The sequence below is a fragment of the Leuciscus leuciscus genome, assembly GCF_965113295.1.
Source record: "Leuciscus leuciscus genome assembly, chromosome: 6".
In the NCBI taxonomy this organism is placed as follows: Eukaryota; Metazoa; Chordata; class Actinopteri; order Cypriniformes; family Leuciscidae; genus Leuciscus; species Leuciscus leuciscus.
The window spans coordinates 6,163,267-6,181,451 of NC_138730.1; the positions used below are offsets into that span (position 1 = coordinate 6,163,267).

The 18,185-nt window shown below is 37.9% G+C and overlaps 1 protein-coding gene across 1 annotated transcript in view; it reads left to right on the forward strand.

The window, feature by feature from the left end:
- The window catches only part of LOC309501908 (uncharacterized protein), a 575,396-nt gene extending 557,606 nt beyond the window's left edge, over window positions 1-17,790 (forward strand). The window contains exons 27-29 of the mRNA XM_082174164.1: window positions 8,343-8,540; window positions 9,216-9,377; window positions 17,164-17,790. Of these exons, the coding sequence (XP_082030290.1) occupies window positions 8,343-8,540; window positions 9,216-9,377; window positions 17,164-17,194 (391 nt within the window). The 3' untranslated portion in view covers window positions 17,195-17,790. The remainder of the gene's footprint in view (window positions 1-8,342; window positions 8,541-9,215; window positions 9,378-17,163) is intronic.
- The last annotated feature ends 395 nt before the right edge of the window (window positions 17,791-18,185 follow it).

Genomic DNA, 18,185 nt, shown 5'->3' on the forward strand with positions numbered 1-18,185 from the left:
AACCTCTGACTCTGAATCATCATAATCCGACTGTGTCTGTGACATTGATATTTGTCTCCGTTTCCTTCCCACAGACGTTTATGCGCGCTCAATTATCTCTAGGCTCCTCCCCCTCCACACATTAGCCAGTTACAAATTTACTGGTCGCACATGTGAGACTGGATGTAAAATTCAGTCGCAGACTCTCAAATTTTGGTGGCAGAATGCAGTCTGGAGCCCTGCTTTCAGTAGTAATGTTAGCTGATGATGATATTTCCTCACTTATTTGAGTCAGAGCAGTTTTTTCCTCAACAATTTAAAGTAATAAAATTAAACAGCAAATTAAAAACACACAATGATCTCTGTGAACCCATGAATCATGCAGATTTACTGAGATTTACCTGATCTCTGATCAGTTTTATACATTTGTAGACGTTTTCATTAGACATTAGTATAATTAAAAGGAATAATAGTAGTTTCTTATTGGCCTGTTTAGCTGAGCCATCCATAAAATAAACAAAACAAGCACTGAAAATTGATAAAAGAGCACATATTATACAGACACTTGATATTTAATCATATTAGATGATTAGTTAATTGCATTTAATACATTTTCCATTCAATAAAACATTTGTAATGGGTTTGTAGAAGGTGTTTTTATGCAGTTTTTGGTCAGCGTGTGTCGTTTCGAAACTACACGCTTAGACTAACGCTTCAAAACAGTGAATCATTTTGCGAAGAAATTGGTTTAATTGATTTGAAGCTTTGAAAAGCTTTGTTTCTCCCATCACTACTGAACGCAAGTGCAGCTTTATTCAAATAAACGTGAACAAAACTAAAAAAACAAAGACTTGAGTGAGAAACATGAAGGTCACCAACAGCAGTTACAGGGAACAAAGCCAGACAGAAGACAATGGTAACATGAAGGCAGGGCCGTACGCAGGGTTTTATAAAAACTGAGGTCCCACAATTGATGTTGCTAGGGGGGTTCGGGGGAAATTTAGATTTTCCTGATCTACACATGTGCAATTTAAGGTGTTTGAGGGACAAAAAAACTGGATATCAATAGCTTTAAAAGCATGTCAGTGGACAGTAGCATAAATTATTTGTCAAACAGAAAACAGATTCTTAAACATGAGAATCAGGATAAATGTTGCAATGAATGATCCACACTACACAATGGAAATGCAGAAATTTGTGATTTGTGAAATGAGCATATGTATGAGCATCAAAGATCAGTTTCAGCAACTTGTTTCTTTCCTGAATTAATCAGTGTGCTAATCAGTTCAATTACAGTTTTTCTCAATTGCTAAAACTTGCTAGCCTGGAAATCCAGACCTAAATCTAAAAGCTTAATGGTCTGGTGTCGATCAATGAAAATCGTCCAGCTCGAGGGGCGGTACCAAGCATGCATTTGAAAATCTCACAGCACGCAATTGGATAACACTACGACCAATCACAACAATAAACCCAATACGCTTAGCTACCAGCGGAGCTAACTGGTAGATTAGACTCTTCCGGTCGGCAAAACAGCAAAAACACCCTTCTTGCAAAGGAACGATTCGAGCGGCGTCTTCTGTTCCTCTTTTGGGAAAAAGCCAAGTCTAACTCGTTCATTGTAGCGGCCAAAGCCGTTTCAAACCACTGCTTTATCCATAGGCATCTTGCAATGTTTACTGATGACTTCGACGTCACAGCGCTGTCGTCTTCTGTTTAGCTCGCCTCTGGCCCGCCTATATCAGATAACCCGATGTGATTGGTGCAGCTCAGATCGAGGGGCATATTTAATGAGCTCCATTGCTCGACACCAGAGTAACTCGCTGAGCAAATTCAACTTGTGCTCTCGCGAGAACTCTGGTTTACCAGGGTAAAAACTTGCTCCATTTTCTGAAAACATTAAACACAAAACCTCATCTTCAAGCACTATTTACAAAATCTCTGACTCCTTTTTTGGAAGTCCTTTAACTCCTTTAAAACAGTTTTACCTGTGTTCAAAATCAAACACTGCTCTCAAATCATAAACAAAGTGATAATGATATACACTATCAAGCAGTCAGTAAACTATACACCAAACAATAGAAAACACATTGTTCAAAACATATAGTTCTCAGGGAGAAGTACATTTATAATCTCAAAACAAATTTCATATTTTTCCGTCATTGTCTTTTGATGAACGAAAACATGTTCTATCATAGTAGCTCAAAACTGATCAGAAATTACTACTCTGCAATTTATTTTTTTGTTCTTCCTCCTCCTTGTACCCTATTCTTACAGTACTGTACCCTGCATCTCACACACTCGTCCTTTGTCTCTGTGATACTGTGATTCTTGTTCTTTGTTGATATGAACCTGCAACCAGTCAACATCTATTGAGCAGTCAGTGCTGTTAACAAATGGAAAGCACAATGTTCAGGGACATACAGTTTGTTCATTGTTCAGAGTAAACATGTGATCAATGTGCTTCTTCTTGTCTTTGGGCATCATCTGAAACAGGTTAAATCAGTTTTGAGTGGTTGTGTTCAATCAATGACGTGTTCTCTATTTGTATTTGATTGTTGCCTCTTGTGTTTACCAGTGTGGATGACGTGTGCATTACAGTGCAGAATGTGTTATGAGAATGAGAATGTGTTTAGAGTTTTGCTGAAAAGTCTAAGTGAGATCTGCAAATTGTGTTTTATCATGTGAAATGGTTTAAGGTATTGACAACAGACTGCACAGTTAGCTAAATGAGTTCAGGCAACTGAGAACTTTGTTCAGCCAATGGGTTTTAGTGTTTTAGCAATTGAGAAAAACTGTAATGGTTCAATTGCTCACTCATAAAGACAGTCACGTGTCGCCCCCTTCTGGCTTAATGATGCAAGTTGCACAAACACAGACAAGTGGAGTAATACAGTGAACAGTCCCAGTGCTGATACTGGGGAAATATTCAAACACATTTGAGGTATACAAATATATATTATTATGGAAATATATTTAATTGGTGCTTGTGCTGTTAAATTGAGCTCATAGTTTCTGCTGTAATAGTGAAGAACATATATCTGTGTTAAATATGAATCCATTGTAATAATGATAATCTCACCCTGGGCACAGTGTGCAATACCTGCTCTTCCTCTCTCATCTCCATCACATTCTCTCTTTCTTCTTCTCTCAGTCTCCTCATCTTCACCTGTATATCTTCCCTTCCCAAAGCTGAGCTTAGATTGATACAGTCTTCGCAAACTGATTATTTCTGTGGGTTGTTTTAAACTTCTATCGTAAAACAGCTGTTTAGTTGGTGCATTACACATTGCATCGGCCGTGTTGCGTCATCTCCCGTCTTACCGAACATTTTGCCTGCAGTCCCCAAACAAACCACACGAGGGCACCACTACAACATGAAATTAACAACCGCTGCTGAATTCAGGAGGAATTCACAATAAAAACGGAATAAAATACTAACTCTGTTACACATGCTCATGATAACTTTCATTAACTCTACAGTAAGTAAATCCACTTCTCCAGCTAATTACTCCTCGACAGCGATGCCATAGAAATATACAGAGCGACCGCAAAAACAGAAGTTCAAAGACAATATTCTAAAGATGCTGCGCGCTTGTTTCTCTGGCGCATAAGGTCTAAACACGTCGAAAAATGACCAAGGTCTGGACCTCAATGGTGTGTACGGCCCTGCATGAGGGCTAAATATACACACAGACACTATTAAACACACAAGAAACACCTGAACACAATGAACCACATTTGTCCCAGTGAGCAAACCAAAGGTGACATTGACACGGAAGAAAGTGTCATGAAACCCTGTTTTAGCTGATCGTTCACATCTCAGAGCTGGAAAAGTCTGAGGAAATGTGTGTGTAAAGCTGTGGAAAAGTGGGAGTGTAAAGGGCGGGAAAAGGGGAGACAACAAGCAATAAAACACAGACCTGCAACACACTCATTATACAGACACATGAATATTAAAATATGACTGCAGAGGAAAAAAAAAAATGAATCTGAAGGCACCTTGATGCATTATAAAAATATAACCCTATATAACACACTCACAAGAACGAGGGAGAATTGCTGAAGAATGTTTAAAAGATCTAATAATATTTTCATTACATTTATGAGCACTATAGTCTCTGAGTCTGAACAAACGACACGCGTCAGTTTAACACAGAAATAATAAAGACATAGTTACTTTTTTTGTCCATTGTTCTTTTAATTGTCGTGTTCTGTGTATCAGCACACTTCCACCTCGCATTCAGCCAATCACACGCTCCGAAAGCACACTTTCACCTCACATTCAGCCAATCACACGCTCCGAAAGCACACTTTCACCTCGCATTCAGCCAATCACACGCTCCGAAAGCACACTTCCACCTCGCATTCAGCCAATCACACGCTCCGAAAGCACACTTCCACCTCACATTCAGCCAATCACACGCTCCGAAAGCACACTTCTACCTCACATTCAGCCAATCACACGCTCCGAAAGCACACTTCCACCTCACATTCAGCCAATCACACGCTCCGAAAGCACACTTCTACCTCACATTCAGCCAATCACACGCTCCGAAAGCACACTTCCACCTCACATTCAGCCAATCACACGCTCCGAAAGCACACTTTCACCTCGCATTCAGCCAATCACACGCTCCGAAAGCACACTTCCACCTCGCATTCAGCCAATCACACGCTCCGAAAGCACACTTCCACCTCACATTCAGCCAATCACACGCTCCGAAAGCACACTTCTACCTCACATTCAGCCAATCACACGCTCCGAAAGCACACTTCTACCTCACATTCAGCCAATCACACGCTCCGAAAGCACACTTCCACCTCACATTCAGCCAATCACACGCTCCGAAAGCACACTTCTACCTCACATTCAGCCAATCACACGCTCCGAAAGCACACTTCTACCTCACATTCAGCCAATCACACGCTCCGAAAGCACACTTCCACCTCACATTCAGCCAATCACACGCTCCGAAAGCACACTTCTACCTCACATTCAGCCAATCACACGCTCCGAAAGCACACTTCTACCTCACATTCAGCCAATCACACGCTCCGAAAGCACACTTCTACCTCACATTCAGCCAATCACACGCTCCGAAAGCACACTTCTACCTCACATTCAGCCAATCACACGCTCCGAAAGCACACTTCCACCTCACATTCAGCCAATCACACGCTCCGAAAGCACACTTCCACCTCACATTCAGCCAATCACACGCTTCTACCTCTGATACCGTGACGTCGCTTCCACTTTACTTTTCAGCCCGGAAGAACCAAATTGCTCAGAAAAACACAAAAATGACAAAAATAGAGTGCTTTTATTATTTTCAGTGATGTGCAGCCTGTACATATCTGTTCACATCTCACTGTGCTTCTTCTTGTCTTTGGGCATCATCTGAAACAGGTTAAATCAGTTTTGAGTGGTTGTGTTCAATCAATGACGTGTTCTCTATTTGTATTTGATTGTTGCCTCTTGTGTTTACCAGTGTGGATGACGTGTGCATTACAGTGCAGAATGTGTTATGAGAATGAGAATGGGTTTAGAGTTTTGCTGAAAAGTCTAAGTGAGATCTGCAAATTGTGTTTTATCATGTGAAATGGTTTAAGGTATTGACAACAGACTGCACAGTTAGCTAAATGAGTTCAGGCAACTGAGAACTTTGTTCAGCCAATGGGTTTTAGTGTTTTAGCAATTGAGAAAAACTGTAATGGTTCAATTGCTCACTCATAAAGACAGTCACGTGTCGCCCCCTTCTGGCTTAATGATGCAAGTTGCACAAACACAGACAAGTGGAGTAATACAGTGAACAGTCCCAGTGCTGATACTGGGGAAATATTCAAACACATTTGAGGTATACAAATATATATTATTATGGAAATATATTTAATTGGTGCTTGTGCTGTTAAATTGAGCTCATAGTTTCTGCTGTAATAGTGAAGAACATATATCTGTGTTAAATATGAATCCATTGTAATAATGATAATCTCACCCTGGGCACAGTGTGCAATACCTGCTCTTCCTCTCTCATCTCCATCACATTCTCTCTTTCTTCTTCTCTCAGTCTCCTTATCTTCACCTGTATATCTTCCCTTCCCAAAGCTGAGCTTTGATTGATACAGTCTTCGCAAACTGATTATTTCTGTGGGTTGTTTTAAACTTCTATCGTAAAACAGCTGTTTAGTTGGTGCATTACACATTGCATCGGCCGTGTTGCGTCATCTCCCGTCTTACCGAACATTTTGCCTGCAGTCCCCAAACAAACCACACGAGGGCACCACTACAACATGAAATTAACAACCGCTGCTGAATTCAGGAGGAATTCACAATAAAAACGGAATAAAATACTAACTCTGTTACACATGCTCATGATAACTTTCATTAACTCTACAATAAGTAAATCCACTTCACCAGCTAATTACTCCTCGACAGCGATGCCATAGAAATATACAGAGCGACCGCAAAATCAGAAGTTCAAAGACAATATTCTAAAGATGCTGCGCGCTTGTTTCTCTGGCGCATAAGGTCTAAACACGTCGAAAAATGACCAAGGTCTGGACCTCAATGGTGTGTACGGCCCTGCATGAGGGCTAAATATACACACAGACACTATTAAACACACAAGAAACTCCTGAACACAATGAACCACATTTGTCCCAGTGAGCAAACCAAAGGTGACATTGACACGAAAGAAAGTGTCATGAAACCCTGTTTTAGCTGATCGTTCACATCTCAGAGCTGGAAATGTGTGTGTAAAGCTGTGGAAAAGTGGGAGTGTAGAGGGCGGGAAAAGGGGAGACAACAAGCAATAAAACACAGACCTGCAACACACTCATTATACAGACACATGAATATTAAAATATGACTGCAGAGGAAAAAAAAAAATAGATCTGAAGGCACCTTGATGCATTATAAAAATATAACCCTATATAACACACTCACAAGAACGAGGGAGAATTGCGGAAGAATGTTTAAAAGATCTAATAATATTTTCATTACATTTATGAGCACTATAGTCTCTGAGTCTGAACAAACGACACGCGTCAGTTTAACACAGAAATAATAAAGACATAGTTGCTTTTTTTGTCCATTGTTCTTTTAATTGTCGTGTTCTGTGAATCAGCACACTTCCACCTCGCATTCAGCCAATCACACGCTCCGAAAGCACACTTCCACCTCACATTCAGCCAATCACACGCTCCGAAAGCACACTTCTACCTCACATTCAGCCAATCACACGCTCCGAAAGCACGCTTCCACCTCACATTCAGCCAATCACACGCTCCGAAAGCACGCTTCCACCTCACATTCAGCCAATCACACGCTCCGAAAGCACACTTCTACCTCACATTCAGCCAATCACACGCTCCGAAAGCACGCTTCCACCTCACATTCAGCCAATCACACGCTCCGAAAGCACACTTCTACCTCGCATTCAGCCAATCACACGCTCCGAAAGCACACTTCCACCTCACATTCAGCCAATCACACGCTCCGAAAGCACACTTCCACCTCACATTCAGCCAATCACACGCTCCGAAAGCACACTTCTACCTCGCATTCAGCCAATCACACGCTCCGAAAGCACACTTCCACCTCACATTCAGCCAATCACACGCTCCGAAAGCACACTTCCACCTCACATTCAGCCAATCACACGCTCCGAAAGCACACTTCTACCTCACATTCAGCCAATCACACGCTCCGAAAGCACGCTTCCACCTCACATTCAGCCAATCACACGCTCCGAAAGCACACTTCTACCTCGCATTCAGCCAATCACACGCTCCGAAAGCACACTTCCACCTCACATTCAGCCAATCACACGCTCCGAAAGCACACTTCCACCTCACATTCAGCCAATCACACGCTCCGAAAGCACACTTCTACCTCGCATTCAGCCAATCACACGCTCCGAAAGCACACTTCCACCTCACATTCAGCCAATCACACGCTTCTACCTCTGATACCGTGACGTCGCTTCCACTTTACTTTTCAGCCCGGAAGAACCAAATTGCTCAGAAAAACACAAAAATGACAAAAATAGAGTGCTTTTATTATTTTCAGTGATGTGCAGCCTGTACATATCTGTTCACATCTCAAATAATGTGTTTTGGGGGTTTCATGACTCTTAAAAGATTATATGAAATTAATGTGTAAACTAACATAAATAGATCAAGACAATCTTTGTATTGTTACAATGTTGGTAGTATATTTAAATGAACAATGTGTAGTCTTTCTCTGTGTTACCTGAACCTGGATATCCCTGTTTATTTGTCAGCAAAAGTCTGCTGGATGAAGCTAAACACGTTAGTTGATCATCATAAATCTCAGTCATTTTCTTTTCTCTTTCTGTCTTCAGTCTGAGACTACCTCCACTCTTCAGTCTGAGTGATTGCCGTATTACAGAGAAACAGAGTCTCATCCTGACTTCAGCTCTGAAATCAAACCCATCACACCTGAGAGAGCTGGACCTGAGCTGGAATAAACTAGGAGACTCTGGAGTGAAAAACCTCAGTGATCTACTGATGAACCCACAATTCAAGCTGGAGAAACTACGGTTAGTATCATTATACTGTACAGCAATTACAGTGTGACTGAAGTTTATTTATGAAGTTTATAAATGTTGTGGTTTCAATCTTTTTGGGAAATCACTTCTCAGAGATCTTTGATGCCAGAAATATTAGACTTTATTTCACAAACAAAGCCTGAACGCCTCCTGCAGAAAGGCGCTCCAGATCAGTGGCTTCTCACATATATTCCTACATCTCTTCTAAAGATGGTAATACATTCTATAGATATTTTGAGAAATATTTTGTACCATGTGACATTAAATATAATTCTCTGTTGCATCAACATTCTGGCCGTTCAGGCGTCCAAAGTCAAACTCAAAGACACACACACAGAAAGGAAATAATAGTGTACACATAGCTAAATTACTTATTTTCTAAATAATAAAATCTTCTACATTGACAGCAGGGGTTATGATTCATTGTTTATAGCAGTGCACTTTCTGGGTTTTCCCTATTGCTCACATTTTTATGTGTTTTTTATCTAGTTAGTAATTCACATACAAGAATCAAAATGCTTAAAATCACTTCAACAGTTTCAACTAAAACACTTTATACTCAATATCTCACAGTGAGTCTGAGTTCACATTATATTTGTGTAAAATTGTTCACATTTATGATTTGTTTGTAAGATAATCTCTCTTCCTCTGTTTGTGTCTTTCTAGTCTATATCGCTGTGGCATTACAGATGTTTCTTCTTTATCTCAGTCTTTGACTGACTCAAAAGCACTGCAGTTTTTAAAAGAGCTTGATCTGAGACTCAATAATATAGGAGACTCACAGCAGCGGCTCAGAGACGTGATACGAGACTCAAACTGTGTCCTGAGGTGAGGAAACATCACTGAGATATTAAAGAGATCTTCATTTACCTCTGATATGTGAACAAACCTTTCAAACATTCGTTAAAGGAAATTATCATTAAGCTTTATTGCAACAAAGGGTTTGTGTGAGAACAAAATGTGAAGTTATTGAAATGTTTAACACAAAGGAGGAGAGAGAACAAAAGCTCACTGTCACAGCTTTATACATGGTCCGTGTACTTTTTGGTCATTTCATTTCCTGTTTGGAATGGAATAATGAGAAATGAAAACCAGCTCGTTTATTCGTTTTTTAGTTAAGTTTAAAAAACGAAAAATTAGATTTTGGCTCGATTTTTCATTTTTCGTTTGTAGTTTAAAAATCGGATTATGGGTTCGATATTTCATTTGCACACGTGGGCGGCGCTGAAACGCCCCTTTCATCTGATTGGCCAAAACGCTCCGCCTTCAGTAAGCTACGAGCTTTTCTTTCTGTCAGGCAGAGAGTCAGTACGAGTGCGGCACTGACAAATGCACTTTAATAAAATAATGTCTGAAATCACCACTCACTGTTAACTACGCACAATATTTGAAGCAGAAATATGTTGCTGGTTCACGTTCGTGCTGCTGCGACTTGCAAGCGACCCCAATAATGTGAGCCAAAGTAGGCTATATGACAGATTATTTTAGCATCATGTATTTCCCATTGATAAATACAGTGCAAATAGTTCCGTCTCTTTGAATAAAAGGGAAGTGGAAATAAAAATCAATAATAGGGTGAACGGTACAATGATAATATGTCTGTAACATTTAGGCTAGCACTCTTGTCTTTTATTTACTATGAGGAGTGGATAGTGCCACGGATAACTTACCGAAGTCGACAGTCGTGTACTTTTACGTGACAGAAGGGGTACGCCGCACCACAGACGCGTGACACCAACGCGTGACTCCAACGTCGCACCACAGCACGCCGCACCACAGACGCGTGACACCAACGTGTGACTCCAACGTCGCATCACAATAAAATAATATCTATTTTTCCCCCTAGCTTTTCTTATCTTTCCTTTGTTATCTTTCTAATCAATCATTCTTTTCTTGTATTCTGATGACATTGAAAATATCACTGATACAAATTTTGTATTGTATACAAAGTTGTGTATGTCATTAATGTCATCTCTGAATGGTTTACAAACAGTATTTAAAAAAAAAAAATAATTCACTCACTTTCTACTGGATATGAGGACTATGCAAATTATACACCATCAAAGTCACAACTTTTTGCACAATTATTAACAACAACTTTAAAGTTGAACAGATAAATTCATTAATTGTAATCTATAAACATAATATTCTGGAATGTGTCATTCTGAGTTTTTACTTTTGAAGGTGGTAATAATTTTAATTTACACAGTTGACCATAATGGGCGAATACACAATATGAAACTATTCACGATATTGTTTACAGGAGAAGGTGACAAGAAAGTATTTTAATAGCCTATTATTTTCAAGAAATCAACAATGAAAAAATATAAGACAGGGAAATAGTCTTTTAGTCACAAAATGCAAAACAATGTAGGTTCATGTTCAAATGTTCAAAACTAGGGCTGTCAGTGTCGACTATTTTATTTATATATTTTTTGGTCATAAAGATAGATCTGAAGTGAACAATAGCCTTTATGACTTAAATACATATTACAAATGAGGCAATATAATTGGTTCAAATAAAGTAGGGTATTAAAAGTAATTAATTATTTTATTTTATTTAACAACACTATTAAAATACATGAAGAAATATATAAACAATGAACGTATATTATGTACAAATGCCAACAGAGGGCGCAAGAGGGCTGACGATAATTGTTACACTTTACATCAAGAGCAGTACTACGGTGACGCATAGCTGCTGCCACATACATATTATTTTTTCCCCTCAATTATGTTGTAATAACGAGATCTTGTGTCGTTTTCACGTCATCTTTTGTCGTAATAACGTGATCTTATGTCGTTAAAACGACATATTTTTCTCGTAATAACGAGATGTCGTTAAAAACGACATCTTTTTTTTGCCTTTATAAGGACATGTGTAGTCATGTACAAAATATGCCTTTATCCACATAAAATTGACAGCCTATAGCGCCTTTATCACACTTCTACGTTCAAAAAGCTTAAGCAAATAGTAACAGCCCCCAATCAGGCAAAATTAATCAATGAGGCCCTTTTTTAAAATATATTTTATATAGGCCTATAAGTTTTTTTTTATATATTATATATTATATATAGCCTAAGATTTATTTTTGTTAATAGGCTATATCTTCATTACCTAGAGATATAATTAAACAAAAAGTAGTCAAAACACATCTAACAGAACGTAGCCTAAGTTGTTTATTTTTTACAACATTATGTTCTTATTTTGTTTAATTAACGAAATGTCAATCTTCATCTTTATAACAGAAGATACAATACAAAAATCTTCAAGATACAGCCATATACAATCTTCACATGTATAACGGATTATCACCTTATAAACAGTCCTTTGTGTGGTGGAATAATCAATGCTATATAGAAATATATGGTTACCGGTAGTATAATTTAAACTTTATTTTATTATTTTATTTGTTCATTAACTAATTATGCTAACTCAACTAATTTAATGTAAAGAGCTGGATACTAATTACTAATTAAATAATGTCAAATATTAAATGTAGGCTATTGATTAGAGTTGCCATAGACTGAAGGATTTTTCTAAACTAGTAGTAATTTATTTAAGCAATTAGGACTAATCTCACGTTTAAATTCAATCCTGGGTGTATGGCTATTCCGCGCTCAAGCGCATAAAACTTGCCGCAAAGCACCGGCAAAAGTAGGCTAATGATATAATAAATGTGTCTGAAAAAAATAATGAAGCATTTTAATTGTTTATTAATGAACTAGTCTTTTCTAAATCAGTGTAGGCTGCCTGCAAACATATCTACATCCCGCTGTAATTTAGCCTCTAGAGATGCGCCTTTCATACGGACAGGATCACATAATCAGCATACCGTAGGCTATTTGCTTTCGATTGGATTTTTTTTCGTTGGTGGATAACATTTTTTTTTTTTTTTATAAACTTTATATAGATAGTTATATTTCTCATGTCTGTGAGGCTTGTCTATACACTGTTTTTCGGTTCATTTTTGAGACGCGCTCGAAGAGATCATGAAAGCGCGCCCTGTTCGTTTTATTTTATTTTACAAAAGCACAACGTTTTCTTGTTGTTGAGAGTTTACACAAATAAAAGTAGTTGCGACTGATGTATTATTCTTTTCTGTATGACCAGAAATGATGGAGTATTTAAGTTGTTTCCACTGTTGATAGGAAAATGCGAGTGATGGCACCGGCGCATCCATGTCATGTAGTGCGCGCTCCACACTCCGCGCTCCACACTCCGCACAAACACGATATGCGCTTAATAATAGCGAACATTTATCTAGGTTACCGTTAGAGCGAGCGGCCATGCCAGACTGATAAGTCTTCTTCATGTTTAACAAATCAAATTCTGTTTTATTTTATTGCGCCAGTTTGAAAAGGATCGACGACTGAAACACTTAGCAGCCTATACAGATAAACGCCCAACGCTGGTGTTTTTCTTTAAACAAATTCGTTTAGTCTTTAAAATAAATATTGTTTGTGGGCTAATTAATGCCACAATAATTTGTTTATTTTATTGGCTACTTTTATTTTTCATTTTTGTTTTGCATTGAATACCATTTAAAGGATTTGCTGTGCACCGCAATGCCATCCTCCCATAGAAAGACACGTTAAGAGCCACCTTTATTTTCTTTATAATAAGGGTTTCTATCGGAAAACGCTTAACGCATAATTAAATGCATTGCGTTCATATTCTGGGCTCATCTGCTTTTCTGTAGGATAGTATGGTTTATTAATAAGGTGTGTAGGCTATAGCATTTGATCTTTATCACTGAAGTAGCCTATTAAGCCACATTAAGCTTTTTCTTTATTATAAGGGTTTTCTATGGGAGGAAAATGCTTAGCCTAATATGCAATTAAACACAATGTTCGTATTCTGGGCTCATCTGCTATTAATAAGGTGTGTACAGAATTTGATCATTTAACATGAATGTCCGTTGGGGGCTGTTATTTCTTCAGCTTTTTGAACGTATGATAAAGACATGATTGGCTATCAATTTTATGTGGATAAAGGCATATTTTGTAGCCTACATGACTACACACTTGAGTGGAAAAAATTATATGTATGTGGTGGCAGCAATGCGTCACCGTAGTTTTTCATAAACTTCGATTTATGAATAAAGAATTTTCCAAGCAAAATTATTAAGTTGACTATATATTGTACAGAGAAATTTGAGTCAGAAAATTAAAAGAAGATATCAAAATTAGATAAATGTAGGCTATGTTTGAGCCATGTTGTCCATTAATGAAACATTGGCTATATCATTCCACAGAGAAGAGCTATGTGAGCAATTATAGAATGGTCTAACGTTTCCGTTTCCATAAAGCAAAAGCTGCATTTTTCGTCTACGGTATACATTTTTAGATAATCTTGTTACAGGGGTAATAATGGTAAATCATTTTAAATGATATTTCTTTTACTTTGTTTGTAATTAAAAATGTATGTGGGTTACTCCATGCTCTACTCCAATTAATATTTTCATACAAGGGGGACCATTTGTATCTGGAGGCAGGGATAGATTTTGCAAATAAAATATTTTTTTATTACTTTGTTGTTAACTTTTCTGTCTAGAAAAGATAGACCATTTATTTAAAAACACTGCTGTAGAAAGACCAACAAGTTAGAGCCTGTTTATGGAATATTCGCTTCTTTTTTGATGACAAATTTAAAATTAAGATAGGCTTTAATATTAAACAAAAATTCACTTTAAAGAAAAGCTTCCTACAAAACAAAACAAAAATCATGTCTCCCGATAGGCTATAGCCTATTGCAAATCCAATCTTACTCATGCTATTCACTTTTCGTTATCAACATGGGAAAAATAACATTATATTGGGACGACGTGTGTATCAGGCGTCTTATTAGGCGACGTGCCTGGTTCAGACGTTATGATTTTTTATACATTTCTCACGTACGCCGTCGCCACGTCGCCGTAAGGTATACGTTACTACTGTGACGCCGCCGTGACGTCGCCGCCGGTCTGTCGTCTGACGTCTCTATCAATCCCATTCAAAAATAGACACGGACTGACGGCGACGGAAGGGTAGACTGCTCCTTCGCCTTCTTCAGGGTAGACTTAGAAAAGGCATGATCTACCCGCCATAATTTACATCAAAAGGCAGACAGGCGTGTTACACGTGTGACACATGTATGCAGCATGCTATAAATAATTTTGAAAATTTAATAGAAATAAAGTTTATATTTATGAATATAAACATGTGTAGCCTACTCAGTTCACATGAAAAGAAAGACAGAAAAGAGAGTAGCTAGAATCACTGAACGTACATTAATACTGACAAAATTACCAGGTTTGGGATTAATTAAAATCATGTAAATTGAAGAGCATGGCATAGCTTTAAAATGTTATTAGTTTTATTATAAAACTAATACAATTTTATTACATACTGAATTGGTCGATGTTTCTCTGAGTTTTCTTTATTATGTTGGCTTAAGAAAGCCAGCATATTTGAACATTATTATTATTATTATTATTATTATTATTAGTATGAGAAATTGACTCCGCCTAGAACTTTAATGCTTCACCAATCTCAGCTCAGACCTTCAGACTGGTCTGACTCGCTTATATCTTTTCTAACTGGTCAGACTTTACTTTCCCAAAAAATCCATTGACTTTATCTGAGCAATGAAGGCCGTACTACTTAATGCTGTCCACTAGAGGGGGCGACAGGATAATAAGTCTTTTCTACTCTCTTTCCCTGTTTGCATCAGTTTAAATGACAATTTATTTCATTCATAAATAGGCCATATCCACTCTCTAGTTTATTTTAAGATACTGTTATTCACACTGGTTTTTGCATTTAATGTTTGTCCATCTGGAACTTTTATTTGTCATGAGCTCTATATTTTAAGATGTAGCCAAAAAATATTATTCAACAACACAAACTGTTTTTACTCGGCAAATATGTTTTCCTTTCAAGTATAGGCTATAGCCTACAAGTTATCCTGCTTTTTGCCATGGCTTTGCAAAACAAACAATATTTTGTCCACACAAGATGTTTAAAAACCCTGCATTTTTGTGAAGACGAGCGCATAAAGGCACATCTATCTATCTGTCTCTCTGTCTGTCTGTCTGTCTGTCTGACTGAGCTTCCTTTGAGAAAAATAGCAGACCCCCTTTTTTAAACTTATTTAAAACGGTGGTCTGCTATATTTCACAAAGGAAGCCCATTTGTGCGGTCGTTGGCGTTATACGAGAAGGTCGACATTCTGAATATGAGCCTACTGTAAAATTAGATGTCTTAAAAATGCGGATTGATCATTGCAGAGTTATTCCAGACGCCTCCCGGTGCTATTCGCATTGGAATTGTGTAATCACAGATTATGAACAGATGTTTTACACAACAAGGATATATTCCCATTGGGTTGTTGGGTTTTCAACTTTAGACATAATTTTTTAACTTTTATAGCTACTGTACAAACTGTGTTAAACTTAGCTAATGTAACAGTTATGGGTAGGTCATCTACGCACGTTACGGACATATCATGGTACAGTTCAGCCTATTATTGATTTTTATTTCCACTTCCCTTTTATCCAAAGAGATATTTTAACTATTTGCACTGTATTTATCAATGGGAAATACATCATGCTAAAATAATCTGTCATTTACTGTGGCTCACATTAATGGAGTCACACTTGCAAGTCGCAGCAGCACGAATTACGTGACCAGCAACATAGTCTGCTTCAAATATTGTGTGTAGTTAACAGTGAGTGGTGGTTTCAGACATTATTTTACAGAAAGAAAAGCTCGTAGCTTACTGAAGGCGGAGCGTTTTGATATAGTATGACCAATCAGATGAAAGGGGCGTTTCAGCGCCGCCCACGTGTGCAAATGAAATATTGAACCCATAAACCGATTTGTAAACCACAAACGAAAAATGAAAAATCGAGCCAAAATCTCATTTTTCGTTTTTTAAACTAAACTAAAAAACGAATAAACGAGCTGGTTTTCATTTCTCGTTATTCCATTCCAAACAGGAAATGAAATGACCAAAAAGTACACGGACCATACATCAACACCTGCTTTATTAACTGTGTCAGTAGAAGTGAATCATTTCAGTGTGAAAACAGACTTGGTCAGATTGTAGGAAAACGCTGCACTCCTGCTAAAATCAGTGCAGTTCCAGCTTCAGCTCACAGCGTCCAGCTCACATGAGAAATGTCTCTGTCTCTAGTGTGTTTTTACTGTGACAAGCAACACGTCACACTACTTTACACTTACTTTACTCTCAGTGATTTACTAAGAGCCTACAAACATGTTTAAACTAGAGGACAAACGGCTTTAACTAAAGGTTTGTGTTTGAACTCAAAATAACATTTGTATTTGCTCCCTGTGGTTTATTCCATACGCCGTACACTCATTAGTTTCTCCTTTACAGAGACTCAATAGGAGTCGCACCGACACACACACAAACATATGAGCATGATTCAGGTTTTACATCTATTATATTATAAAACACAAATATCTATATCAAGATCATGTAAAGTCAGTAATTAATCTGATTACAGGAACTCAGTTTAACTTAAAAAAAAAACAGTAATTGAAATATAATAATTTTCACTTTGTTCCACTGAACACTGATTGTTTTCTCTTCTGTTCCACTTTACAGTTTAGATGAAGATCGATGCGTTATATCATAGTGTGAAATGATCATGAGAGGAGCAGAAACCATCAGGTGATCCACAGAAGAGTCTCACTACTGTCTATGAGGAGAAATAAATGTGTAAATGTGTTTCATACAGGAGGAAGAGACTCAGACTTCACAATTAAATAAAGCAGTGTGTGTGTTAGCATGTGTATTAGAAACATGTGATATTGAATGATTCATGTTGGTTTATTATTCAGCCAAATGATGGTTTAGTTGTAATTAAAGGTGGAACAGAGGAAGAAGCTCAGATGAGTGTCAGCAGAAATCTTCAGTATCAGGCCTGCAAATATAATAATGTTTGGATTGAACTCATCCATAATTATTAAATATTTCTAATCATGAACGTGATTGTCAAGTATAGCACATAAATGTTTCAAAAGATATAAAGTTTACATGTAACTTTTAAACATTTACATTATCTCTCTTACATTTTATACACATAATATCTTTATTGTTATTGTTTTATTGTATATGAAGTTAGTTATGTGTGTGTGTGTTGCTGATGCACAGATCTACTGTATATTGTCTTTGTTCTGTGGATGAAGTCTCTTCTCCTCTACAGAACGACTAAACATGTTTACCAGTTAACAGCATTTGTGTGTGTTTCACTCGCTCCTCAGATAGCAGACGGATGTGGGCCACTTCAGGCAATGATGCGGCACTGCAGGCCTTCTTATGGCCCGGACTAAATGTGTGTGAGCCTGAAGTGGCCCACATGTAAAATGGCAAATATGGCCCAAATATTTTAAATCACATGTGGGCCTTTTTAGGCAAAGATGCGGCACTCATGGCAATGTGTAATCTGAATGTGAGCCTAAAGTGGCCCATATGATAAATAATGAATATGGCCCAAATATCACAAACCAGATGTGGGCCACCTATGGCAAAACTGTGGCACAATCGACAATGACTAATCTGGGTGTAAACCAAATATGGCCCACATATGTTGCAGCAAATGTGGCGGCCCAGTTATCTTAAAACAT